This window comes from Panthera pardus, unplaced genomic scaffold (assembly GCF_024362965.1).
Source record: "Panthera pardus isolate Hobbes unplaced genomic scaffold, ASM2436296v1 HiC_scaffold_24, whole genome shotgun sequence".
Classification (NCBI taxonomy): Eukaryota; Metazoa; Chordata; class Mammalia; order Carnivora; family Felidae; genus Panthera; species Panthera pardus.
Genome location: NW_026526810.1, coordinates 48240957 through 48268592, shown reverse-complemented (window position 1 = coordinate 48268592; position 27636 = coordinate 48240957). Strand labels below are relative to the sequence as shown.

The window sequence follows — 27636 nt, the reverse complement described above, 5'->3', positions numbered from 1 at the left end:
GTCTCCGAAGTCACCTTTCTGCCTCTAGCTCTAAATGGAGAAGATGAGGACAGGCCAAAAACAAATATAACAAGCTGCCAGTCTAGCCAGGGAACTCCCACACCACCAGTCCTGGCAACTTCTAGAAGTAAGGGAGACGGAAGCAGTTGCAAACTCAGACCTTTCCAAATCTAGAGAAAAGTCAAAAACACAGCCACTATGAAGACCAGTAAATAAAACCGTGCTTTAGAGAGCATGCTGCCCGGATCTGCCCTCAGGGACTACAGCTGTACACAAGAATTGTCTGTTCCCCACCACCCCCCACCCCCCCACCTCTTCCAGCCTCTCTGGAGCTTGGGGCTTCTGATCAGAGAAGCTTGTCTGGTTCCTTTCACACCCCACCCCCTTGCACAGGCCTTGCTGAGATGTGTTCTCAGCAGGGCAGCGAACAGGAAGGAGACTCCTCACATGATCCAGCTTAGTCCTCCCTTTCCCCCTTCCCAAAGCGGCACACTGCAGTGAGAGCACCGCAGAAATGCAGACCGAAGGGGGCCAACGGTGGGCAAGAAGGGCTCTGCTCCTCGGCATCCTCTGGGCCACTGCACACTTGCCTTCTTCAGGTGCACCCTTGCCCCGGCGTCTCCCGAGGGCCACAGGTAGGTGGACACTGGGGTCAGCTGCCCCTGCTGCTGTTGTCACATATGGATGAAAGGGACAAAGAGAGGAAAATTCTCACTTTACTCACTTCGGCTTATGCTTCCTCCTCTGACTTTTAGCACTTAGAAGAATATCAAACACTTTTGATGCCTCGAATAAGTTTCAAAGATAGCTCAGAGATAATTCACAGACAGCATAAAACAGGCGGGTCTCTAGTTTTTTATTGTTAGAGACTTCATCATGAAAAAAAAATCTTCTTTCGTCTTAGAAATTCTCTGCAACAGTGGAGGATTCTTCACAGGTCTGTGGACAACTTTGGGCTCTGAGATGGGAAAATGAAATTGTACAGATATTAGAAATCATCAGAGACGTAATGTCTCTTTGAGGAGGAAGAGGGGTTCAAAATTCCCTTCTAGAAAGAAAGCAGACAAGGAAGAGTGATTTCATAATTTTTCTTCTTGTAGTTCTTTTGCTATCATCAGTTATTTCATTAAAGCACCTCTTTCGGGTCCCAAAGGTTATTTTTTTTTTTTAAACTTCTACAGCTGCATCATATTCAAAAGTGTTTTATACATTTTCACCAGGGTTCTTGAAATTCCACTGTTACCCCACACTTAAGAGTTTTGTTGAGAAATCTCTCCTTGTGGGCTTGGAACGAGTGACACCAGCATATTTCAAACTTTCTCCCTCTTTTTCTTACAGGAAATAGCACCCAATGCATTGTGCCTCCATCCCTGGAATTTCCTGAAGGGTTTTTCACAAAACAGGAGCGCAAAGATGGAGGCATTGTAATCTACTTCCTAATTATCCTGTACATGTTCATGGCCGTGTCTATTGTCTGTGATGAGTACTTCCTACCCTCCCTGGAAATCATCAGCGAATGTAAGTGGCTGGAAATCTCCCCCATCATCTTCCAAATTAATTGTGCCACAAATACGTGGCTGTCTTTAATTTTTTTTAATGTTTATTTATTTTTGAGAGAGAGAGACAGAGAGAGACAGAGTGTGTGTAGGGGAGGGACAGAAGGAGAGGGAGACACAGAATCAGAAGCAGGCTCCAGGCTCTGAGCTGTCAGCACAGAGCCTGATGCTGGGCTCCAACTCAGGAACTGTGAAATCATGACCTGAGCTGAAATCAGACGCTTAACCAACTGAGCCACCCACGCACCCCACGTGGCTGTCTTTAAAACAGCTCAGCAACAGTTCTGTCCATCTCAGCTGGTTGCAGAGATGGCCTTCTGTGTTGTGGGGCCCCTACCTTCTGGAACTGGCCTGCATGTGGTTTTTCTTGGTGGTTCACGTGCAGCAGAGCATCTTTAAATGAGTACCCAGCAATTTTTATTACACTGACTATCTCCAGAAACTCTTTGTCTGCTGTACTACCTGGCTGGCAGTTCGTTCTAAACTGTTCCAAGTTTCCACATATATGCACTTGGTGTGTACCCCTAATACAAGAGACTCCTAATGCTTGCCATTTTATGCTTTCAAAAACTTTTTTTTTCTGTTTTACTCTAAAATTGTAATTGTTTTTAAAGGTAGATGGTAAACAAATGACATTAAGGACTATCTTCCTCCCCACTTCCTTTTTCAGCCTTCTGCCAGTAAGGAAAGTAACTGATGTTTATGAACAAATAAATAAGTAAGTCCTGCGTCCTATGTAAAGTGACCTCAGGCATCAGATAATTGTAAATTCAGTTATTAAAAGTTAAGCTCACTTATAGGTTTCTGAAAATAAGATCTGCCAGGCTAAGCCCCTCTGTTCCATCCCCTCGGCCAGGTACATTGTCTACAATTCTGAGCATATCCCTTTCATCAGTATACCAGTCCCTAAAATCAGGATATCAGTGATGATTCAGGCCATATAAGCAAAAGGACAGCAGAAGTTTCCAGTCTGTCTCTTGCCTGGTTAGTTTCATTGGTTGAATGTGCTCATTTCAGAGAAGGTTAAAGTTAAGGGTTTGGTTTCCTATTGCACTCACAGGATTGCACAGAAACTGCATCCTCTCCCCTCATCTCACATGCTCATACATGCACACACACACACACACACACACACACACACACACACACACACACACAGAGATTGCTGGTATTTCTTCCCAGAGAGAGAGAGAGCTAGAATATTAACTCTCTTTTTTCCCATGGCCCCTGCTCCCCAACCCCACTGAAATGCTAGTCCTTCTCTCTCTTGTTCACTGTACCATAGCAGTACCCTTAAGACCTAAAACAGGACCTGGAAAGAGCAGAGGCTCTCAACACATATTTGTTTAAAGAAAAAAATTTATAGAACAGGTAAGCATGTTTGTTATTATTATTATTTAACTTAAGTAGGTATAAATATATACATTTTTATATTGACATTCCATTTTACATTGACATCAATATTTTTCTATAATAGAGATTAAATTACTTTCACATCATATTTTTACTCAGATTGATGAAATGCAAGAAAAATAGAAGAAAAAAGTAAAATCACCTACATTTTGATCACCCAGAGACCCCCACAGTTACCATTTGGTGTATTTTCTTTTGACCTTTTAGATCTTGCTATATATACAGTTTGAAGTACACTCGAAGGTACACACTTTTTCCTCATATATTTTATTCTACACATTTCCCCATATTATTAAATACTCTTCAAAGACGTGATTTTTAATGGTAGCATGATTTTCCAAATGATTTAAGATCCTAACCCTGGGTTTTATACATAGTAGGTACCCAGTAAAAATTTATCATAATTTTAAAAATTATTGATCTCATTGAACATTTGTGTTTTTTTAATTTTTTTATCCTAAGCAATGTTGTGCCCATACATGTACAAGATCTTTGCAAACCTTTCTGATTGTTTATTGATAAAGACGCAGAGCTATGCATATTTTAAGCTTTATTTTATACATTAGCAAAAGCACTTCACAAAGGGTGTGCCAACTTATACCTCCAGAATGTGGGATAACTTCCATTCCAGAAAACCATGAATAATATCATTTAAAATATCTGTTAATTGCTTTAAAATGGAATGTCATTTTGTAAAATTTGTATTGATCCAATTATTTGTGAAGTTGTAAACATTTCATGCTTACTGCAATTTGTGGTTTTGCTTTTGTGCTTTTTTGCCCATGTTCTGACAGGAGGGTATTTGTCTTTTTCTTACTGATTTCCAAGACATTATTTTAATATAAGGATATTAACCCTTTTTCTAATATCATTTCTATATCACATGCTTTTTCATAGTTTGTTGTTTGTTTTTGTAATTTGTTTATCACATTGAAGTGTACATATTTTTAAGTAAATTTATAAATATTTTCCTTTATGATTCTCCTTTTGGTTTTACACTTAGAAAGAAATTTTTATCTCCAGGTCAGAGAAATTATCATAATTTCTGTTACGTGTAGTTTCTTTTTTTTTTTTTGTTTTTTACATTTCTTTCTTTCTTTCACTAAGAATTTGTTTTGCTATAGAATTCAGTGCTACTTTTTCAGAAAGTTAATCAATTTTCATATACTAAATTCTTATATATATGTATGGGCCTCTGCTTCCAAACTCTTAACTGTTGTGATAATCTATTTGTTCATCCTTGTGCCAGTAGTGAACCTTTAATTAGACGACGTACATAGATTATGTTAATTATATTAACACTAAGAAATTTTAAATTCAAGGTACTCTGTCCCACCTTGAAAATTTCTCTTCCTGGAAAATAGAAAAGTCAAAAAATTTTTTTCTTTTTGTTTTCACATTTCCTTTTTTTTTAAATATATGAAATTTATTGTCAAATTGGTTTCCATACAACACCCAGTGCTCATCCCAACAGGTGCCCTCCTCAATACCCATCACCCACCCTCCCCTCCCTCCCACCCCCCATCAGCCCTCAGTTTGTTCTCAGTTTTTAAGAGTTTCTTATGCTTTGGCTCTCTCCCACTCTAACCTCTTTTTTTTTCCTGCCCCCCCCCCCATGGGATCCTGTTAAGTTTCTCAGGATCCACATAAGATCTTTTTTTTTTGTTTTTTGTTTTTTGTTTTCACATTTCCAAACAATACCTTGACTAAAAGAATAAATTCATCAAGAATTTTGTTTATAAAAAATTGTCTTGGGAGTGGTAAATAAATAAATAACTTTTCTAGCCTTGCAGAAGGAACTGCATTAAAATTTAGATTGCTACTTCAAAATAATCTTCATTAAGTGACTTCATAGAATATTTATAATAATGACTTCCACTAGGCCACTTGTGGAATTACTTTGAAACATCATCAGCAGACAAGTGAATCGCTCTTTGCTGTGAAATATAATACAGTAGCTATTATGAATGTGTAAATTGGTATTCAGTCCAGAATTGGGTTCACAATTCCAATGTGTGGGAGGGGAGCTGGCAGGGGAGGGGGGGTGCAGTTCCCCCAACAGCAAGCAATTCTGACACTATCTACCCAAAGATAGTATCAGATCCCAGACTGCCCTCCCCATCCCCAACTGACCTCAGATGCCATTTGCAAGCCCAGATTATTATGCTTCTGACTAACTGGTTACAGATTGGGAGCTCCAACAACCCTCTTCTTGGGTTTCAGATAGCAGTCATAAGGCTGGGCTGTTACCTATACTTCTGACCAACTGGCTGTATAAATCAAAGGTTCCCATGACCTCCTTCTTGGGTTCAATTAATTTGGTAGAGTGGCTCACAGAACTCAGGGAAACATTTTACTTCCTAGATTACTAGTTTATTACAAAAGGATGTAACTCAGGAACGGCCAGAGGGAAGAGAGAAACATGAAGCAAGGTATGAGGTATGCCCTCTCCAGACATGCCACTCTCCCAGCTCTCCAAATTCTAGCTTTTTGTTTTTTAACAGAGGCTTCATCACATAGGCATTACTGATTACATCATGACCATTGGCAATTGATTCAGCTTCCAGCCCTCCCTCCTTTCTCTGGAGACCTGTGGGTGAGACTGAAAGTTCCCACCTTCTAATCACATGGTTTGTTCCCTTGGCAACCAGCAGCCCTCTACAGTTGGGGCCCAAAATGTACCTCATTAAAATGACAAAAGACAACTTTATCTAGCTCTACAGGTAGGAATTTCCTGCTTTGGGGAGCAGGAACTTTTCCGAGCAGGCTTTTGAGGCAGGAACTATGGATGAAAACCAAATATCTATTTTTTTATAAATCACAACATCGCAGCAGCCCACCTCCTGGTCTTCAAACACGTACCCCTGGTAGCAAAACAATCATAGAAGTTAAAAGATACTGGCACATTACTAGACTCTCATTCAGTTCATTAGTAACTAACTACCTAGTCCACAGTGCTGAGCTACATTGCATGCAGGCAGCAATACTAGCAATAGCCCACCTTCAGTCCGTTCCTGATCACGCAGTCCAAGGTCATACGGGTGCACAACTAGTGAGTGATTTTTACCACAAACAATATGGCTGAATTGACTGTTAATCTCAATTTGGCAGATGGGGTGACGGTGCATCTTATCCCACCAGACCCTTAGGGATTGTGACACAAAGGTTGAAGACAACCATTCCTTAGCAATCCTCCCTGCTTCCAGCCCTTGTGGCTGCAGCCCCGGTCCTTTGACCGCTACATCTAGCAAGGGCACAAAACAACAAAGTTGAGGTGATGTGAGGAAGAAAGAATACCAACACCTTCCCCCTCCCACTCTTCCCCAGATCCACCAGAAAACAGAAAGCTATTTAGTGGGGGACACTCCTTCAGGATGCCTCATGTTCAGGGTGAGCACACACTGGTGAAGGCTTATAGGCCAACCCTTAGCGCCCTTATCTTCCCCCATTTTCGATAACCAATATTTCGATTGCCCACTCCAATTCTCTATCAAACTTCTCTCTCTGCCTATTGCTAGATATCAAGGACCGTAAAATGTGTTCCTTGGTCTGGAGAAATGGTCAGCAATCCAAATCAGTGCAATATCTTTAGCTCCTATTCTTGTATAGTATTTTGAGCATTTGCATCTAATCCTAGAGAAGCAAAGCCCATTGCAGAGGCAGTGAATACTCCTGTCAGGACCCACTTTTAGGCCCCAAAGACTACCAGCATCAATATTTCTTGCCAGCTATAGTCAGGACCTTCCTACTAGGGAATCTGACACATAGCCCTCTGTAGTCTCTGTCTCTCTTGTTGGCAGATAGAACAGTTCTTATTGGCATTTTTGTGCTTCTGGGGATACAAGAAGAATGTGTCTAGATTCAGCCCATCTTTGCATTGCTCCAGATCCTCATGTCCACTCATTCCATGAACCCAGGTAGCCATCTCAAAGGAGCACACAGAGATATCTACTTACCTATTTCAATTGCCTTCCAAAATGGGAGTTCGTCTTATAGGCTGCTACTTTCATACACCTTTCAAATTTTCAGAGTGATTTCCACAGGGTTATACCTTATATGGGTATACCTTTAGCACCCACATTTCTATTGCCTTTCTAATCTGACTGCGTGGCCACCCAGATACCAAGTTCCTTTCATCCTTTCTCTTCCCAAACCAAATGCTTCTGTGAGCCAGGGCCATTCCAGCAAATCCCCCTTTACTGAGACCAAACTAGATAGGTTCTGAACTCAGAAAGGTTCTTTTGGGTTTTATGGAGGCTACATTACACAGGCATGATCAAATAAATCATTGACCAATTTATTCAACCTCCAGTCCCTCTCTCCTTCCTAGAGGTCAGGGGTGGGACTGAAAGTTCTAACCCTCTAATTACAGGGTTTGTTCTTAGGTAGGGTCCAAAAGTCGCTTTGTTAACATAACAAAAGATGCCTTCATCACTCTCAATTCTTAGGAAATTCCAAGGGTTTTGGGAGCATGAGTCAGTAACTGTGGCTGAAGACCAAATATATAAGAGAAATATATTTTGGTCGTCTGAATGACCAAATACGTATTTCTTATAAATCACAATATCACATGTGTGATTGATGGATACCCATGCTGCTGCTAAATCTTCTTCAGCTGCTGAGAACTGACCCTGGTCTTGAGTGCTGAAAATACTGGCAACAAAATGAGATAGAAATAGTGCTGGCCTGATTCATTTTTTAAGTGCCTATAAATTAATTCTGTCATTTCTCTTTTCAAGGTCTAGCATAGTCCATCCAAATTAGGACATCAGCAATAAAAAACAATTTCCCTGGGATTTGTTTACATCCACAGAAACTAGCCTCAGAAAAGTCTGCAAACACTTTACATTTCCCCATAGTTCTTTTGAAGAGCATTGTGTTATAATAATTCCACCCATTTTGTCAACTAATAAGGATTAATGTAATCCTGAAAACAGTTTACTGAAGCATTCCACAATGTGCTGGAGTGTTGTTATTTATTTATATATTTAGTTATTAGCTATTTGTCAAAAAACAATTATAGAAGACCAAGCATGGCTCTAAATTAAATAGAGATGGTTTCATTTGGTCTTCACAGAAACCCCACAAAGTCAGTTCTATGAGTTTGATTTTGCTGATGAGAAGCTGACATGATACATAATTACCTAAGACCAGCCAGCAAAGCCTTCCCTCTCCAATGCTGACATCCAACAATGTTCTCAACTGCTCTGATATAATTTGACACATCCTTCTTTGAGGTTAGCAGACATAATATGGTTGTTTCAGAATTGTTCTATTTGAACATTCTTTTTTTTTAAGTTGATTTATTCATTTTGAGAGTGAGAGTGCACATGTGCAAGTGGGGAAGGGGCAGAGAGGAAGGAGAAAGAATCCCAAGCACACTTTCCCAGCAGTGAGCCCAACGCAGGACTTGAGCCAAAAATCAAGAGTCAGTTGCTTAACTGACTGAGCCACCCAAGGAACCCGTGAACAGTCTTAAAGGGTGTTTTCATCCCAACAGCACTGGAGTTTTGACAAAAAGAACCAACAACAGCATCAAATACTCATTGTAACTATGGAGGAAGTATACTACAAAATAAAGAGAATCCACTGAATTGCTTAAAAAAATCAGTTTAGACTTTCAGCCACTTTTTGGAGGTTGTAAATTAATGTTATAAACACTTGCCAAATACAATAATTAGACTCTGAGGCCTAAGCCTTTGGTTGTCTAGGATGTCCATGAGATCTTAGTCTGGTACTGTGAAACCAAATCATCACATAGGTTGCAATGACTTTCTGTAGGGTGCATGTTATAAGTCCCAACCTAGAACATGCTGGGAGAATTGACAGGACCCTGGCCCACCCCAGCCCCATCACCTCATTACCCACTCCTCAAGCCACCAGTAGTAGTTCATTTGGTCAATGGAAGGGTCTTCAGATGAAGATAGAATAGGCTCAGGACTCTCCATTCAGAGGATGAGCAGGACATGGTAGAGGCCAGAGCCTCTTGCTGATACCCACCCTGGACCCTTTTTCTGTCTGTAGCTATCTATGTTGATCTGGCAATTTCCTCTAGAGTCACCACCACAGGAGACTTCTTCCAGCAAGGTTCTTTTCTTTCTCCTTGCTCTACTTACGATCACAGAAGCCACACAAACTCTCCTCCCCACCCCATCCTCAACACATACCTCTTGTTAGACAACCCGAGACATTTTGCTGGCATCTTTACTCTGTAGCACCAATATGGGGAAATGCTGTTCCTGTGTCCTCTTCCTCGAATCCCATTTTCTTTTATATCCACTGAGGTTCTATCAGAAAAGAGGCTGATGATGATTCATGGAACATAGAGGAATGAAGTGAAATTAATCCACATCATAGAGGGAATAAAAATCACACTCTAGTGTCCAGAGCATTTTACCTTCAGAGATAAGACCCAGTTTCTGAATTGGGAAATAGAATTGAGGATTCAGGGGAAGGGGTTATAAACGATGTCATCAGAGGTGGAATATTATCTGAGATCAAGGGAGCTAGAGGTAATGGGGTAAAGAATAATCTTAAGGGAGCTCCCTTATCCCCACCAGTTGTGCTACCCTAGACCCGGAGTTGGGTGGATACACTTAGGTGTGTGTGAGACAGAGACAGAGACAGAGACAGAAACAGACAGGTTCCAAATGAGGACAAGGAAGAAAGGGGGGGGTGGTCTTTGTGGTCTCTGTTCATTCATGTAAGCCTGACTTATGAAACTGTCTAAAATTCCCATGCTTGGTTTGTAAAGCTAGTCACATCTGGTACTGTTTGCTTGGGGTTTCTTCTTTCTTCCAAAAGCTCTATGGTATACTTGTTGGATGATCTATCACAATACTGCATGATCTCATGGTTCATGAGTTTGAGCCCTACATCGGGCTCTGTGCTGACAGCTCAGAGCCTGGAGCCTGTTTCAGATTCTTTGTCTCCTTCTCTCTCTCTCTCTCTCTCTCTCTCTCTCTCTCTCTGCCCCTCCCTGGCTCTCACTGTTTCTCTCTCGAAAACAAATAAACATTAAAAAAAAAAAAGAACAGACTACAGAGATTATAATTCTTTACTCAGGAAAAATGAAAGTGCAGAAGGTGAGTGATCAAAGTCAATATGGATATGTTTGGGGCAAATATCAAATCTAGAGTGCATCTGCTAGACCTTGAAAACCAAGTTTAAGGCAAATAAAAGCAAGAGAAAGTACATTTATGAAACCCATTCTTTTATCTAATCTAATAATCCATGTAACAACTTTAAATGATACTTCAAATATCTCTGGAATATTCTGTCTAGGGTTCCTTTTATTTCCTTTACATTAAAATCCATACGATTTTATTCTATCTTTAGTGACCTTTTCTTTTTTAAAAAGTGATATCTTTAAAGTATATTTAGGGGCGCCTGGGTGGCTCAGTCGGTTAAGCGGCCGACTTTGGCCCAGGTCATGATCTCACGGTCTGTGAGTTCGAGCCCCGCGTCAGGCTCTGTGCTGACAGCTCAGAGCCTGGAACCTGTTTCAGATTCTGGGTCTCCCTCTCTCTGACCCTCCCCTATTCATGCTTTGTCTCTGTCTCAAAAATAAATAAACGTTAAAAAGAAAATTAAAAAAAAAATAAAGTATATTTAATATTTAACTTAAATATAAATTAATATAAATTAAAAATATAATAGAAACCATATTAAATTATAGCCCAGATAAGACTATTAGATCTTATCTCTATAAGCAGTTTGGTTTTAGAAACACAAACATTAAGCATAAAGCCAAAATAAATCCTTTTTATGTATACTTTTGATATGTAGTAGGGGTCTCTTAGAGTTGTTTAGCCACTGTTTACAGTAGCTTTCAGTAGTTCTTTACAGTAGTTCTCAAGCTAACTTCGTAGAAAACTGAGGACCCCCTACAATTGGTCACTTGATATAGACCAAAGTCCACAATGAGCTGGCTAAGACACTTGTCTTTTTATTTATTTATTTTTTAAAGTTTATTTATTATTGAGAGACAGAGAGACACAGAGCATGAGTGGGGGGAGGGGCAGTGAGAGAAGGAGACACAGAATCCGAAGCAGGCTCCAGGCTCTGAGCTGTCAGCGCAGAGCCCGACGTGGGGCTTGAACTCATGAACCGTTAGATCATGACCTGAGCTGAAGCCAGATGCTTAACCGACTGAGCCACCCAGGTGTCGCCGACACTTGTCTTTTTAAATGTTACACTAATATACTACTCAGTTAGGAATTCTAATTCCTCCACCATGCTGACCCTTTGAGGTATAACATCTTTTTTTTTTTTAATGTTCCTTTATTTCTGACAGAGAGAGAGAGAGAGAGAGATACAGAGAGAGAGAGCACGTGCTAGTTGGGGAGGGGAAGAAAGGGAGGGAGACACAGAATCTGAAGCAGGCTCCAGGCTCTGAGCTGCCAGCACAGACCCTGACATAATTTAAATGTCTATTTATTTATTTTGAGAGAGAGAATGTGAGCAGAGGAGGGACAGAGATAGACACAGAATCCAAAGCTGATTCCAGGCTCAGAGCTATCAGCACAGAGCCTGACATGGGGCTCAAACCCACGAACCATGAGATTATGACCTGAGCTGAAGTCGGGTGCTCAGCCAACTGAGCCAGCCAGGCGCCCTGAGGTATAACATGTCTTAAGTGAAAATGATCTTAATAAGGTGTTGGGGAAACATACTTAAATAAAATATCTAATTTGTTATCAAAAGGTTTTTTTTTATTCACTTTGCTTTGAACCATGTTTGCCCATGTTCAACTGCAACGTTATGTCTCAGAAATAGACAATAAGAGAGAAATGTGAGTTTTAATTCCAGGTGGAATTGGTTCTAAATGGATAAAAGTGAAAGGCAGTTGAATAATTCCGTGGGTATGGCATTTGGATAGCCAACAGTTTCAGGGGATTGTTTGATTCTTAATCCTCATGAAATTTACAGAGGCCAAGCCTTCCCAAAGAACAAAGAATCTAAGAACCGTGCTTTCTCCCTGCCACAAGGGCATTCATCCTCCTCTTAAGAGCATATTCATCTTCTTTGTGTTTCTTTTCTCTGATCTAAGTTGTGGTCCCCTTGGATTGCATCTAAATCTACCCAAGGTATATGGATCTGAATAACTGCCAAGTTGTCTGGGTATTACCAAGATGCTATTGCATATACAGGCAACAATAATAATAGTAATAGTAATAATAACAATAATAATAAAGCCATGCATTAATCTTTTTGCTTTACCTACATGGATAGCTGAAAGAGTAGCTTTTGAAAGTAAAAAAGATCTAGGTGTCTATCCCGTCTCTGCAATTACTATCTATGTGACCTTGGGCAAGTTATGGAGCCAGAACTGAGGTAATTGTGAGGTTTGGAGATAAAGTGTCTTATACATGCATTATATGATAAGCTTAGGTCAGGTGGAAAATCACTATAATGTTATAGACATTAGATTGGAGGTTGGAGGGAGTCCTCATAAGTGGAATTAGGTCTTTAAAAGCATTACACAGGGTTTCAGAATTTATTCCCTCATAGCTCAGATAAAATATGAGGTGGTAACTATAAAGAAATCAAAATGTTTTTATTTATTGCTAAAAACATCACAGAATATATATATGTTGTACACTGGGAAGCTAGGCATTTATCCCTATGATGTTAAAGCTGTACTCAAAAAAAATCTAAAAATATATTTGAAATTAATGTTAGAACAGTTTTGCAAATCATAAAGCACCTTGGTTTGCTGTCATACTTCATTCTGGACCGAAATTAAAACTACTCAGGATGACTACCATCCCAGTCACTGGAGGTGTGTCTGAATGACCTTTGATTGGTCATTCTAATCCATTCCCAAAGCATGAAAATTTGCTGCCACTGGAAAGTTTCTAAAATTGTATTAGAGGATGCCAAATTACATATAGCTTATGCTTATAACTATTAAAATGTGCATTGTGAAAAGGGCTGGAGATACATTAAAATGATATCAGTGGTTAAAACACAATGGTAAACATATAAGTGATTCTTCCCCTTCTATATTCCCACACTATCTCCTAAATTTTCAGTAATGTAGGAGGTTTTTTTATTATAAATTTATTTAACAATAAAAAGTGGCATAGAGTCTAAAAGCATAGAATCCATATCCTACATTTTGATAAAAATTGACAAAATTAGAAGACGCCTCAAAGAGTACGTAGTCCAACACTCCATTTTACAGATGGCAAAATGTAAGGCTTGTCTGAATAACGTGTCTAAAATCCCATATTAAGTACAGGCAGGGCCAGAATACAGGTTTCCATTTTAGTTTAAAACTCTTCCCACTATATTATCTTTCCAGAAGAGAGTTTTAAAAAGCTGTCATAAGCTTTTCAACATAGCATCAGAGAAGAGAACATGTGTAAGAAAAAGTCTGATGAATTTTGGTTTAAGTTGTGGTCCCCATAGACCACAGGTCATTATCATAAAGTTGCACTTTATATAAACAATGTAATGATATCTAAACCTATAAAGAAAACTCACCTTGAACAGTTCTCCTATATCCTGAAGGAAATGTGATTATTCCTTTAGAGTAATAAAGAGGAAAAAAGTAATAGCTCTGGGGGGAAAAAAACCAGAACAATTTATCTTTAATAATAAACTATCGCAGAGAGAAATGCTACCCAAAGGTCAGCGAAGACAAAGTCAGTCTATTCTAAAGTTCAAAGGTATAAACCATTTTACAAAATATGCTTAGAACCTTAAGATATGATTTGTTAAAATATCTTTGAAGTTTTATATATCCATCGTTACAGAACCTTTCCTTTCATAACTCAATTAGAGCCCAGTGAATAGCAACACGCTTTTTTGTTACTGCCTTTTGATAGTGAAAGTGTTCAAAAGGGTCACTCATTTTCCTTCCTTGTGGCAAACAGCTCAACAGATCACCTTTTCCCTCCTGAGACTGAATTTTTCTAATGAAGCATTCTTAAACTAGCATTAAGCAAAGATTGGTCATTTACTCTTGAGCTGCACCAAGTTTGGACATTTAGTTCAAAATTAAGCATTTTTTTTCTTTTGCAACTTCATCCACATATTATCAGGCCCTGATTTAATTAGAGAATTCATGCTAATATCCAATATCACTAAATGTATACATTCTCTGGAACATGCTGGAAAACTTCCAAAATATCCCTGACTCCCAGTAACTATTATTTGCCCTAGGAAAGAATAGAATGGGGTAGTTATATGCCCATGCCATGAGGCAGGAAAGAAAATAACTGAGTCGCCCAACATGTTATAATTGGCCTGCCTTAGTGCCATTTTTACATTAGGTTTCTGTGGTGAAATAGAAATAGCATTGGATTTAGAAACAACAGACTTGGAGTTTATGCCCTAACTTCTCACATATAAGATCCTTACTATCCATGTAACTGAGTTACTTAACCTCCTGGGCCTGTTTCCTCATCTGTAAAATGGAAATACCACCACTCATATCAGAGGATAATTGAGATTATTAAATTATGTATATGAAAGTGAATTGTATACTATGAATGTAAGATATCATTTACTTCATTCCTGAAATGAACAAAGTTAAGCACAGAGCAATATGTCTTATCATCTTCTATTTTAAAATTTTATGGCCAATTGGTCTTACACAGAGTCAGCTAGATAGATGATAGATAGATAGATAGACTCTAACCAGCAAAGGAAACGTTATGAACTGTGTTGCACAAAATATTACTTCTCTGCCTTCATTCATCACTGCAACCTGTTCATCAAGCAACATGACCAAAGGCAAATAGTGAGGAATCATTCCAAATATCCTAGGAGGACTTTTCACAACAGAGGCTTAACAGGTGGCAAAATAGCTCAGACTAGATAGAGCTGGTTGGGCCTCTTGAGACCAAATAACCTCATGACTGGGGCTGGCATCACTGGCAAGAAGGAGGTGGATGACTTTCCACGCACTTCCCATATCTTTCAAAATAAAAGCCAAAATCCTTGCTAGGATTCACAAGTCTTACATGATCTAGCCACCTATTACCTTTTACCTTATCTAACCTTTTACCTAATGTTAACTATAATCTGAGCTTTCAGCGCATCATAATCTTTTTTGCTGGTAGAGGGTCTTGCCCCAAGGTTGATGGCTGCTGACTGATCAGGGTGGTGGTTGTTGAAGGTTGGGGTGATGTGGCAATTTCTTAAAATAAGACAAAAATGAACTTTGCCACATCGATTGACTTCTTTTCATGACTAATTTCTCTATAGGATGCAGTGTTGTTTGATAGCCTTTTACTAACACTAGAACTTCTTTAAAGATTGGAGTCTATCTTCTCAAACCCTGTCATTGCTTTATCAGCGAAGTTTGTGTGATATTCTAATTCCTCTGCTGTCATTTCAACAGTCTTCACAGCATCGTCACCGTCTCTAGAAACCACTTTCTTTGCTCATCCGTAAGAAGCAACTCCCCACCCACTCAAATTTTATCATGAGATGGCAGCCATTCGGTCACATCTTCAGGCTCCACTTCAAATTCCAGTTCTCTTGCTATTTCTACCACATCTACAGTTACTTCCTCCACTAAAGTCTTGAAACCCTCAAAATCATTCATGAGAGTTGGAATCAAATACTTTCAAACTCCTCTTCTGTTGATATTTTGATGGTTTTCCCATGAATCGTGAATGTTCTTTTTTTTTTTTTTTTTTAATCGTGAATGTTCTTAATGGGATCTAGAATGGTGATCCATGGGCTGCAGAATGAATGTTGTGTTAGCATAAAAACAGCATTAATCTTATCGTACATCTCTTAATAGAGCTCTTGGGTGACCAGGTGCATTGTCAATGAGCAGTCATATTTTGAAAGGAATCTTCTTTTTGAGCAGCAGGTCTGAACAGTGGTCTTAAGACATTTAATAAACCATGTTGTACATAAATATACTGTCATCTATGCTTTATTGTTCCATTTATCGAGCACAGGCAGAATAGAGTTAGCATAATTCTTAAGGGCCTTGGATTTTCAGAATGGCCAATGAGCATTGACTTCAAGTTAAAATCACCAGCTGCATGAGCTCCTAACAAAAGCCTGTCCTTTGAAGGCTTGAAGCAAGACATTGACTCGTCTTCTCTAGCTATGAAAGTCCTAGATGGCACCTTTTTCCCGATAGAATACTGTTTTGTCTACTTCGAAAATCTATTGTTTCGCTATCTTCATTAATGATCTTAGCTAGCTCTTCTGGATAACTTGCTTCAGCTTCTGTATCAGCACTTGCTGCTTCCCCTTGCACTTTTATGTCATGGAGGTGACTTCTTTCCTTAAATCACACGAACCAATCTCTGCTAGCTTCAAACTTCTTCTGCAGCTTCCTCACTCACCCCTCTCAGCCTTCATTGACTTAAAGAGAGACCTTCTTCTGGATTAGGCTTTGGCTGGAAGGAATGTTGTAGCTGGTTGGATCTTCTATTCAGACCACTAAAATCTCCTCTGTATCGGCTATAAGGATGTTTTTGCTTTCTTACCTTCTGTGTGTTTACTGGAATAGCACTTGTAATTTCCTTCAAGAACTTTTCCTTTGCATTCACAATTTGGCTACTGTTTGATACAAAAGGCCTACCTAGCTTTTGGCCAATCTCTGCTTAAAACATGTCTTCCTCACTAAGCTGAATTATTTCCAGCTTTTGATTTAAAGTGAAAGATTTGCAACTCTTCTTTTCTCTTGAACATTTAGAGGCCACTGTAGGGTTGGTTATTCATTGGCCTAATTTCAGTATTGTGTCTCAGGGAATAGGGAGGCCTAGGAGAGGGAAAGAAAAAGGAGAACAGCCAGGCGGGGGAGTAGTCAGAACACATACAGTATTTATCAGTTAAGTTTGCTGTCTTATCTGAGTGCAGTTCATGGCAACCCCAACAGTTTCAAGAGTAACATCCAAGATCACAGATCAGCATAACAAAATATACTAAGGGAAAAGTTTGAAATATTGAGAAAATTATCAGAATGTGATATAGACACATGACATTAGCAAATGATGTTGGAAAAAAGGCACAGATACACTTGACACAGGGTTGCCACAAACCTTCAATGTGTAGAAAACACGTTATCTGTGGAGCACAGTAAAGTGAAGTCTGCCTCTACATATGTGCCTAGCTCTCTCACTTGAAAACTTTTAATTTACCTTCTCCGCAAAGGCCTTTCTGGCTACCCAATCTAAAATTACAATCCTTTCTTCATGACATTCTATATGCTCCCCACTCCCTGCTTTTGCTTCTTGCTATTTCTAACATAACACATATTTTGCTTATCTTGTCTGTTTCTTTTCCCTAGAATTAAAGTTCCACGGGAACAGAAACATTGGTCTTTTTTTCTGCCACATTCCGAGCACTTAAAAAAGCATCTGACATAGTAGGTACTCAGTAAGTACAACAATAGCCAGGTGTTCTATCAATGGCTGCTTAACAAATCACCCCAAAACCAGTGGCTTAAAAAAACTATCATGGTATTACCTCTCACAGATGCGAGGGTTTCCTGGGCTCAGCTGTTAGTTGCAGCTTGACGCATCTCATGCAGTTATAGTCAGAAGAGAAGGCTGGAATTATCTGAAAGCTGCCTCTCTTTCACATGTCTGGTGCCTGGGATGGAGAGATTCAAAATTTGGGGGCTGAACTAGTAGGGGTTCCTCAGGCACCTCTTATTTCTGTATGGGCTCTTCATGAGGTATCTCCAGTACAGGAGTTTCACGGTGGCTGGGGTTTTGTGTGGTGGTTCAGGGCTCTAAGGCAAAGGTCCCTAGAGAGAACCATGAAGAAGTTTTGTCACCTTTTATGTCCCAGCCTCAGAAATATTATGGCTCTACCATATTGTTAGTCAAAGTGGTCACAGGGGGAGACATAAACTCCACTTTTGGGGGGGGGGTGAGAGGCAGGAAATGGAAAGGTTCTGGAAAATCACCAGGACACAAATACTGTAGCCATTTTTGTAAAATACAATCTGCCACACCAAGAATAAAAAAGCATGCTACTTCCATAGGCTACTTCATAATGTACCAGTAAAACCTAGTTGGGGATTTCTGATGCAACCTTGTCTAAGCCTTCCCAAAACAAGGTAGTCTTTTCAACATGACTTTCTCTTCTCCTTCCCATAGTAGATCCCTTAGTTCTAAAATTGAAAGAGCCAAAAACTTCCTAAGACCCTTCATCTCATCACTGAAGACAGTGGCTGTGCTTGTAAGTCTCGGGGATATACACAAACGATTTGAATACTAGTATTTTCTTGGGCTTAGTACTCTAAAATTTTAATGGTTGTAGGTTTTAAATCAATAGACTGTAATTATACAAAAGTAATTCTTATTTGGTTTTTAGTGAACTAATTTCCTCTCATTTGTATTGACACAGTTGAAATTGCGAATTTGTGAATAATCCTAATTCAGCTTCACTTACAGATCTTAAAAACTACCAATTCGTTTTTTCTCCTCTTTCAAATTGGATTAGGACTCCTGAGATACCTCAGTTTCATCAACTTGTACAGGAGCACTGTTGACAGTACTATTTTAAAGAAGTCTGGCTGTTGCCATACACCTACAGCCACCCAGCTAGAAAGTTCTTTCTGGGTCCCACAAAACCCTGCATCTTGGCATTTAGAACACGGAGTTGCAGTATAGCTCCCATGGTCTCTGGCCTTCTCTCCCCTTCTAAGGAAGCATTAAGTAATGGATTCAGAGAGCAAGACTGGGTTCCTCTAATTTTTTAACCTGCATGCTTTATTTTTCCAGTTTAAGTCACGGTTAGTGCTTTTCTGTGAAGCTATAGATTTGAATGTTTAGTTATAGAGACATTCCCTTTGTCACTTTCACATAATTTCATTTGTCTGCAGCCCTTGGACTGTCTCAGGATGTTGCAGGTGCAACTTTTATGGCAGCCGGTAGTTCAGCTCCTGAGCTGGTTACTGCTTTCCTGGGTAAATATTGCTCCTTATATTTTTTGCTTACTCTATGTGATTTTATCTTCTTCAAGTCTGGTAGCACTAATGTAGCAATTACCTTGCTTATAGGTGTATTTATCACAAAAGGAGACATTGGCATTAGCACCATTCTTGGATCTGCAATGTATAACCTCTTTGGCATCTGTGCAGCTTGTGGCTTACTATCTAATGTGGTATGTAAAACAACTTTACTCCACAAATTTATTGTCTTGACACATTACAAAAATGGTTTATGGTCCAGAACAAACAAGGCACTAGTAATGTGTTCAATCGAATTTATTAATCAGTAGAAAAACATGTATTTCATTTAAAGTTAACCCACAAATAGCTCTTGGTCAAATTTATGAAAACCAGAGTAGGTTCTGAAACACCATTTTTCTTAAAATTCCTTCTCTAAGCAAAATGCAAAAGGTTACAATATTTAGCTACAAACATATAGTTTTATTATTGTGCTAAGCATGTACTTGAAGTTACACTGTAACGGAAACAGTAAATTATCATTTTACAGGCCTCAACGCTATCATGTTGGCCCTTATTCAGAGACTGTGCAGCATATGCAATTAGTGTAGCTGCAGTTCTTGGCATAATATTCGACAACCAAGTTTACTGGTAAGCTTGAAATGATCATTACTCTTATGGAAAACACAATTACAGAGAGGGTTTTTATGAAATTCCAATGGTTTAGCAACATGTCTTTTTCGGAAATGTTATTTCAGTCACTTCTCAATTACCTACCACTTTGGTACCATTTTCCCACATGCCTCTGAGCTAACTTCCTCATCACAGGTGCTGGTTGGGTTTTCCCTTTGAAAGTTCTTCAGTCATGTGAGTCTCCTTGTCTCACTAATCACTGGACATTACCACCCTTCCTTCACCCCTCAGCCTGTTCAGTCTCCCCTTTTGTTGTCAATTAAAGCCCCAGCAGTTGGGTCATTTCTTCTACTGGGTGGTTTACCTTGCCTAGGTTAGAAGTGGTCATAGTCACAAGACAGGAGAGAAATGACGGAGGAAGTAAATTTTAAAATCTTTCAATTCTTCCAACTCTCTCTCTGATGTTCATTTAGCAACAACTATAGCCTTCTTCCTCTAAGAATCAACAATATATAGGTATTAGCAATTGTTTGCTTTGTTACCTCCCAGTGTCTTGCTGTTGCAAGAAAATGAAAAGGAGGGTGACTCAGTGGACAGCTAATAACTTTTTCAACTAAGAAGAACCAGGTATCTATTATGGGTTTATCACCATGCTAGGAGTCACAAGGGATGGAGAGGAATGTAAAATGCACAGCCATATAGACTGTGCACTGCATAATGCTACAGGATACCAGAAAAATAGAAAACAATGTAAATGGCACCTTTCTGGAGTATTACAACTGGAGTTTTACAACTTTCTGGAGTATTACAACTTAGCAACCCTGCATAAGACCTGCAGACAAGAAACTTAAAATCTTGCAGGGAGCAGAATTTCTAAATGAATCATCCTGAAATCTAGTCTGTCTCCCAAAGAAAGCCTATTGCCTATAGTAGGGATCCTTCTGGAACTCAGCAGTTATCTTTAAAGTGACAATGACTGTCCTAATGATTGTCTCTAAAGGGACAATGACAATAACTGTAAGAGTATCCAAACCTATGCTCCCTCCATTAGGGAAAACAAGAATTCTGTGCTTTCAGTGTAGCAGAGCTTCACTGGCTATAAAATAAAAGGTAAATGAAAGGTTCAAATGTAGTGGTATTACCTAATCACAACTCTTTAGGAGACCAGACTATGGGACAACAGTTCTTAGTGCCTATGATGTAATTTCATTTTTTAAATATCCTTATTGTCTTGTGACTACAAGCCAAATTTAGTTATATCAAAAAAAAAAACAAAAAAAAAAAAACCAAAAATGAAAAAAACCCCTGTAAACTGGAAAGTCCCAAAGCCTTATATATTCTGAATAGTTTACACAAAATTCTTACACCAGATTTGAATAGATACAGTTGAAATGAACTAACAGATAAACCATATTCCTTTAAAATACTGTATATTTTGAGGAATGCATGCTGTCAATGAACTGAGATGGAGAATTCCCATCACTATTCACTAGTTTAACTTTTATTTTGAAAGTCTACAATTTTTATTTTCAAAGCATTTTTTATGCCTATAATTTGTAAAGTATAAATGAAGACAATGAATTTAGAATCCTTGGTTTTATTTGAAATATAGAAATGAATGCCAAGCTTTTATGCATAAATTTATAATAATGCTGTAGCCAAGTCTGGACACAACTATAAAACCAAAATACACCTAGAAATATTATTTGCTTGTTTTATTGCTGTGTTGGAAAATTATTAAGCAGATACTGCCCCCAAACTAGTAGCTCTACAAAACCTTTGTTTTTTTATTTTAAAATACACAAATTTCTCTAATTTATAGGTATGAAGGAACTTTACTGCTTTTGATATATGGATTATATGTTTTGGTGCTGTGTTTTGACATTAAAGTTAACCAATATATTATAAAGAAATTCAGCCCTTGCTGCACTTGTCTTGCCGAAACTACGGAGAGGAGAAGTGAGCAAGAACAACTGATGGGATGGGAAGACGAGGGTCAGCCACTCATCCGTCGGCAATCAAGAACTGACAGTGGGATTTTTCATGACGATTCTGGCTACTCTCAGCTTCCTTTAAGTTTACATGGTCTTAGTCAGGTTTCTGAAGGTAATAAGCACATCATGCCCACTATTAAATCTACTCACTAGAAAAACTTGAGTCTCATTTTGATTCCGCAATTACTATATACTTTTTATGTAAAAGACACTGTGGATATTCAGACATGATGAAGAGGTGGTCCCTATCCTTAAGAATCTTCCAGTACTATAGAGAAAAAAGAAAATAGCTAGAAGACGAAGGTTGAAGTACTATAAAGAGGAGAAAATAAAGTACAACTGTAGTTCCTAAATGGGGCAGACTGTATAAAATTTGTATAAAAGCTAGGAAAGATAACCACAGAGAAGGCAGCATTTAAACTGAGCCTTGTGGAACAGATCAGATTTTAACTGATGGCCTGATTTATTACCAATAATTAACAGTTACAGAAGTCTGTTATGTAAATAACAGAAGTAAAAGTAAAGTATATTCGATAAACTGATGGCCAATGAATTAATATGAGCAAAAGGCCTGGTCAAGGACTTGCATACCTGGAGCACAGAATGTATACGTTAAAGAAGCAGATTAAAGGTTGATAGTAAAGAATAGGAGAGCCTTATATGCTAGTATGTAAATCTGCAGGTTTCTGAGCAGGGCAATTAGAGGATAAAAGAAATGGAGGTCTGTAAGAAGCCACTAAAACAGATGGTGTGTTTGGTAGGTGCCTGGACAGAGCAAAGGAGTAGGAATAAAAGAGACAATGCAGAGGAAGCATCACCAAGGTGGGACAACTGAAAGACTGTACAGGTCAGAAAAGGGAGCAGAGGAAATTCTGAGATTTTGTTCATGACTGATTGAGAAAAGGGGAACACCACTTACAAAAACGTGGAATTTAGGAAAAAGTGCTGGTGTGCGAAAAACTAGTTTTAAATATGTCATCTGAAGCAGTTGCAGAACATGTGGATAAATGCGTTTAGTAGAAGTTCATCTAGGGCCAGAAACAGAAATTTATGTATTAGTTTTTTACAAAGTGGTTGTATGAAACAGATTCTAAATTTACCTAAGTACATTAGGAAGCTATTCTAATTTACTACCTAAAAAAATTACAACATGACATTTCCCCTTCTTCTAAAAATTAGTTTCTAGACTTTCAGGTGCAAGTGGCATATTGCTAAGTTAAATTTTTTAATAAGAAATTCAAAAGAACCAAAAGAATCTTTTCATTACACTAAAATTATATCTAATATTATTTAATGGTCCATTGGCTGAAGCTTTGAAAATTTTTTCATGAGTTATTTTACTGGCATTAGTTGTAATGTAATTTGATCCAATACATGGCTACATTATAATGGTACATTACAATATAGTACATTATTTTGTAAATGCCATGCAAATTTTAAATAATTTTAAAGTGAACTCTTATTTTTATCCAATATATTGTCTTCCACTAACTTAACAAAACAAATTAAATAAAAGAACATACTCAAGTTTTATAAGTTATATTGTAGATTCCATACTAGTTCCTATTTTCTTAAAGGCTCTTCCTAAGAATTATAGTGAATTCCAAATTTAACAAATAAATGTTAAGAAAGAAAACTTGAAGCCCCCCAAAAATCACAATGATATTTAGAATGGAATATTCAACTTAATAAAAATATTATGCTATAATTGTTTTATACATCTTAAGTATGCATTATCTGATACACAGGGCAGGCTAGAGACATCATCAATACTGGAGGACAGAGACAACTATATTAGCTATAATAGGTAGAAGGCAAGTTAGTCCCATAAGCAAAAAAAGTTACTAAAAACCATTCATATTGTAGAAAACCAAAAGAAGTCCAACTGACACTTAATAAACATTATGTCGAATACATTTACTGAATGATCCAAGATATTTTGATGGATTTTAGGTCCCAAATCAAGAAATGCTGAGTATCGCATTTTATACTGTCTGCCCTAAAGTCTCAATTAGTTCCTTTTTGCCAGCAATATCAGTAATGAGGTATTCAAATGTTTTAAATAGCCTCTTAGAAACTGATACAGCTAATTTATTTCAATATAGCTTTCTAAATGGACATTTCCAACTTAATTGGCCATTTGAGAAAACTCAAAATCATTTATTTTTTCCTCAACAGATCCACCAAGTGTTTTCAACATGCCTGAAGCAGACTTACAAAGAATTTTTTGGGTACTATCCCTTCCTATCATTACCTTACTTTTTCTAACCACACCAGATTGTAGAAGAAAGTTTTGGAAAAATTACTTTATGATAACCTTTTTCGTGTCGGCACTATGGATATCTGCATTTACATATATCCTGGTTTGGATGGTCACAATAACTGGTATGTATCTTTAGTACAAGAGCACAATTTAAAAAAGAAAATAATCAGTTTCACAGAAGAACTGCTTATATTCACTAAAAGTCTAGCTAAGGAGGAATTTCTCTTTCCACAAAGACTAAAGATAACTGCTATTTACAAAAAGATTAAATATTAATATACCAGCAAGATCATTCAGGGGTTTGTAAGTTGTGTATTATATACCAACTATATTCTCAAATATTATACAGCCTAGAGTTACAAGTCAAGGGATCTTCTTATAAATGAAATCAAGTACACAGGATGTCCTCCTATTATGCTAATAATTAAATCACATTGTATGGGGTCTACAATATGCTCTATCCATTGAATTCTATTCCACAATGAAAAATATAGCAAAGGGACAATATTTTGAGAAAACAGTACATGCTCACTGTTTAACTGGATTACATTTCACTTTGCTTTTGGATATGGCAATACAAACCAACTATGAAATGGGTGAAAAGTACATAAAATAAAATTTAAGTTTAGGTTTCTACTACCTTCATGATTGAAATTTAAATATTACCGCTGGCCATAATCAGCTCTAGTTTCACAGAACTCCAAAAGAAAAACACTGAATATAAACATAGGAAAAAAAAAAATCAAGAATTTCTCCCAGAAAGGTTAACCCAAATGAACATATCAGAGGTGAGCAAACTATGGTCTGTGTGCCCAAACCGTCAGGACTCCTGTTTTTGCTCATTAAGTTTTACTGAACATAATCACACCCAATCATTTATATATTATCTGTGGATATTCTCACACTGAAATGGCAGAGGTGAATATTTGCAACAGAAACCATATAGCCTGCATTGCCTAAAATAATTACTACATGGCCCTTTACAAAAAAAGCTTGCCGATCTCTGACTTTCCCCAAATTAATGTATGACTTAGAATAGCATGCTAGCAAAAAGCAGAGTATTTCTTTTCTTTTAATGACAAGGATGAAAAAGTCCAATTAGCTTGCATATTAAATCTCTCCAAATTTTCTCAGCCAGAATATACTTAACAATAGGAAATCAGGAAAAGAGCAAAATCAAGTAACAGATCATAGAACAGCCCCCAAGATGATAAATATTAGTGTTATTTATGTACATATGAACTCTGGCAAACCAGTAACAAAAATTAACAACCAACTATAATTCCAATATCAATATATAAAGCATGCAATAAACAGCTACTTAAAGTACTTTTAATTGACATTTTAAGAAAAAGACTTTAAGGTAAGTATTCAATTGCAACATTAAAAGAGCAGTTACATGTTTTTTTTATTTAACTTCCCTCTGATTCTGTTTCTGAACACATTTCTGGAAAATGCTGGACTGACATCAAACTTAACAGAAGGATTAATAAATCGGGAACATGATGTTAGGAAGATTCAGGTAGAACCCGATTTTTGTTCTCCTTTGTTTAAGGTATATCACCAAAGTAGGACCTAAAAAATGTGTACCATGTTAACACATTTATAGGTTAAAAATAGCTATAAACAACTTGTTTAATTCTGACTTTAAGAAAATGCTTTGCAAAACAGAAAATAACCAATCTTATCATTAGCATATATTAAGCAACAGCCTTGATCAGTTAATAGTGAACATCCAAACCTTTGGTAGGCATTATCAGGCAGAGGAATTATTCCTTAGTAGAATTTTGTCTATTAAATATCTTTAGATATCTATCATTAAAAATCTGTACTACCTGTATTACCCAATTTGCCAATCTTATCCAAATATTTTTCTAGCTAAAATCTAAGTACATATTGGTTGTGAAATCTAAATGTGCCTATTTTCTTTTTGTTCAGGAAGGAAATATCTGAAATAACTGCAGAGAATGGTTACTGAATCTATAAGATTTATAACTTGTAGTATCTATGTTTATTATAGGGGAAACATTAGAAATTCCAGACACAGTAATGGGCCTTACTTTATTAGCAGCAGGAACAAGCCTGCCAGACACGATTGCCAGTGTGTTGGTTGCAAGAAAAGGTAAGAGCTAGGTCCCTCGTGCTGCAATGCCCATTCTTCAAGCCTGGCTGAAATACACTGAGCAAAAGTACCTTTAAAAATATTTATTTCCTCAGGGCGCCCAGGTGGCTGTCGGTTAATCATCCGACTTCAGCTCAGGTCATGATCTCATGATTTGTGAGTTGGAGCCTCGCATCAGGCTCTGTGCTGACAGCTCGGAGCCTGGAGCCTGCTTCAGATTCTGTCTCCCTCTCTCTCTCTGCCCCTCCCCTCGCTCAGTCTGTCTCTCAAAAATGAATAAACATTAAAAAAAAAATTTCCTCAGCATACTTTGAAGAAAAAAAAAAGAGTGACTCAAGAGGAAGGGTTTACTATTTAATTGCAGATTAACTTCACTAAATCTAACCCCCAAATAATACTTATCTGAAATGTGCATTAAATCATAATTAACCATATTAAATGAGAATGAAAAGCAACAAGTAATCTACAGACCTTATTGAAAAATGGTTTAATAAATAAAGATAATTATTATTAAATAAATGTTAAGACTTTAAATACTAACCCCCCCAAAATTAAAAAATACAAATTCAGTAAGACTTTTGTTCTAATAACAATTTTCCAAAACCAACAAACAAAAAAAAATTTCCAGTGTTTTTTTATGAAGCTTATTAATAAAAATACAGCATTGGTGTGCACATTTTAACAACATGCTTTTTTTTTTTTTTTTTTTGCAGGCAAAGGAGATATGGCTATGTCTAACATCGTGGGATCCAATGTGTTTGATATGCTGTGCCTAGGTGTTCCATGGTTTATTAAAACTGCATTTATAAATGCATCAGCTCCTATAGAAGTGAACAGCAGAGGACTAACTTACATAACCATCTCTCTCAACATTTCTATTATTTTCCTTTTTTCAGCAGTTCACTTCAATGGCTGGAAACTAGACAGAAAGCTGGGAGTAGTCTGCCTATTATTATACTTGGGGATTACCACATTATCGGTTCTATATGAACTTGGAATCATCGGAAATAATAAAATAAGGGGCTGTGGAGGTTGATATTAATAGGGTTATGTGGAAAACGTGGATGATGGGAGAAGGAAGAGCAGGAAAACTCCATTTCTTCATTTAAGTCAAATAAAAAATATCCTGAACTTTAGAATCTAAAACTTACTTACAGTAATTCTTCATCACCAAGAAAAGTAATTTAAAACCAACCCAAAATCACATCCTAATTTGTCTGAGCCCTTTCTTTTCAAGGACAATTACATATATAAAACGGAAGTTTTGAAAAAACCATCTGTTTTACCTTACAGTAAGTTGATAAAAGTTGAGGAAACTTGGACAAATCCCACTATGTAGTACTGAAAGTAACAACAAGAAAAATGGCTTATTTCATTAAAAACAGTATAACCATTCATTTAAACTGAATGACCAACTTGCTGTCTTTAAAAACCCAAACTTGAGATTAACAAAAACCACAGTATATTTAACACTATACTGTTAAAAGCTGGTGGGAGTTTTAAAAGTTCATTTTTACAGCTTTTGTAAGCATACAGTATTACTAAAAAAAATGACTTTTTCTAGGAGATTCAGCAAAACAGATGTAAGAATGTTCCAACCGTGGTTTAAAATTACGCATTACGATCCAAGCGAACATCGATTTCTCTGCCACTGATTTTTATGCCATTCATTATTCTGCATGCTTTTTCAGCTGATTCTGGGGAGTCAAATCTGACTGTTCCACAGCCTTTTGACTTTCCATTCTCCATTTTTATTTCTGCAAACATTACATGAC

General features: G+C 37.6%; 2 protein-coding genes across 3 annotated transcripts in view; one reads left to right on the top strand and one right to left on the bottom strand.

Annotated features, from left to right (window-relative positions):
* Nucleotides 1-454: 454 nt before the first annotated feature.
* SLC24A5 (solute carrier family 24 member 5) lies at nucleotides 455-27007 on the top strand. Its single transcript, XM_019442202.2, has 9 exons — nucleotides 455-635; nucleotides 1339-1518; nucleotides 18784-18867; nucleotides 18961-19064; nucleotides 19400-19500; nucleotides 21305-21588; nucleotides 23655-23861; nucleotides 25760-25861; nucleotides 26575-27007. Exons 1-9 carry the CDS (start codon nucleotides 515-517, stop codon nucleotides 26895-26897), a joined length of 1506 nt encoding a protein of 501 aa, XP_019297747.2. The 5' UTR covers nucleotides 455-514; the 3' UTR covers nucleotides 26898-27007.
* Nucleotides 19153-27636, bottom strand: part of MYEF2 (myelin expression factor 2) — a 38956-nt gene continuing 30472 nt past the window's right edge. For both annotated transcript variants that reach the window (XM_019442199.2, XM_019442197.2), the window contains one exon: nucleotides 19153-27636. In XM_019442199.2, coding sequence (XP_019297744.2) covers nucleotides 27473-27636 — 164 coding nt within the window. In that variant the 3' untranslated portion in view covers nucleotides 19153-27472.

Coding starts and splice junctions, on each gene's coding strand:
- SLC24A5 (XM_019442202.2), top strand. CDS start 515: ATGCAGACCGAAGGGGGCCAACGGTGGGCAAGAAGGGCTCTGCTCCTC. Junction 19,065..19,399: donor GTGGCTTACTATCTAATGTG/GTATGTAAAACA, acceptor ATCATTTTACAG/GCCTCAACGCTATCATGTTG. Junction 19,501..21,304: donor TTCGACAACCAAGTTTACTG/GTAAGCTTGAAA, acceptor TCTAATTTATAG/GTATGAAGGAACTTTACTGC.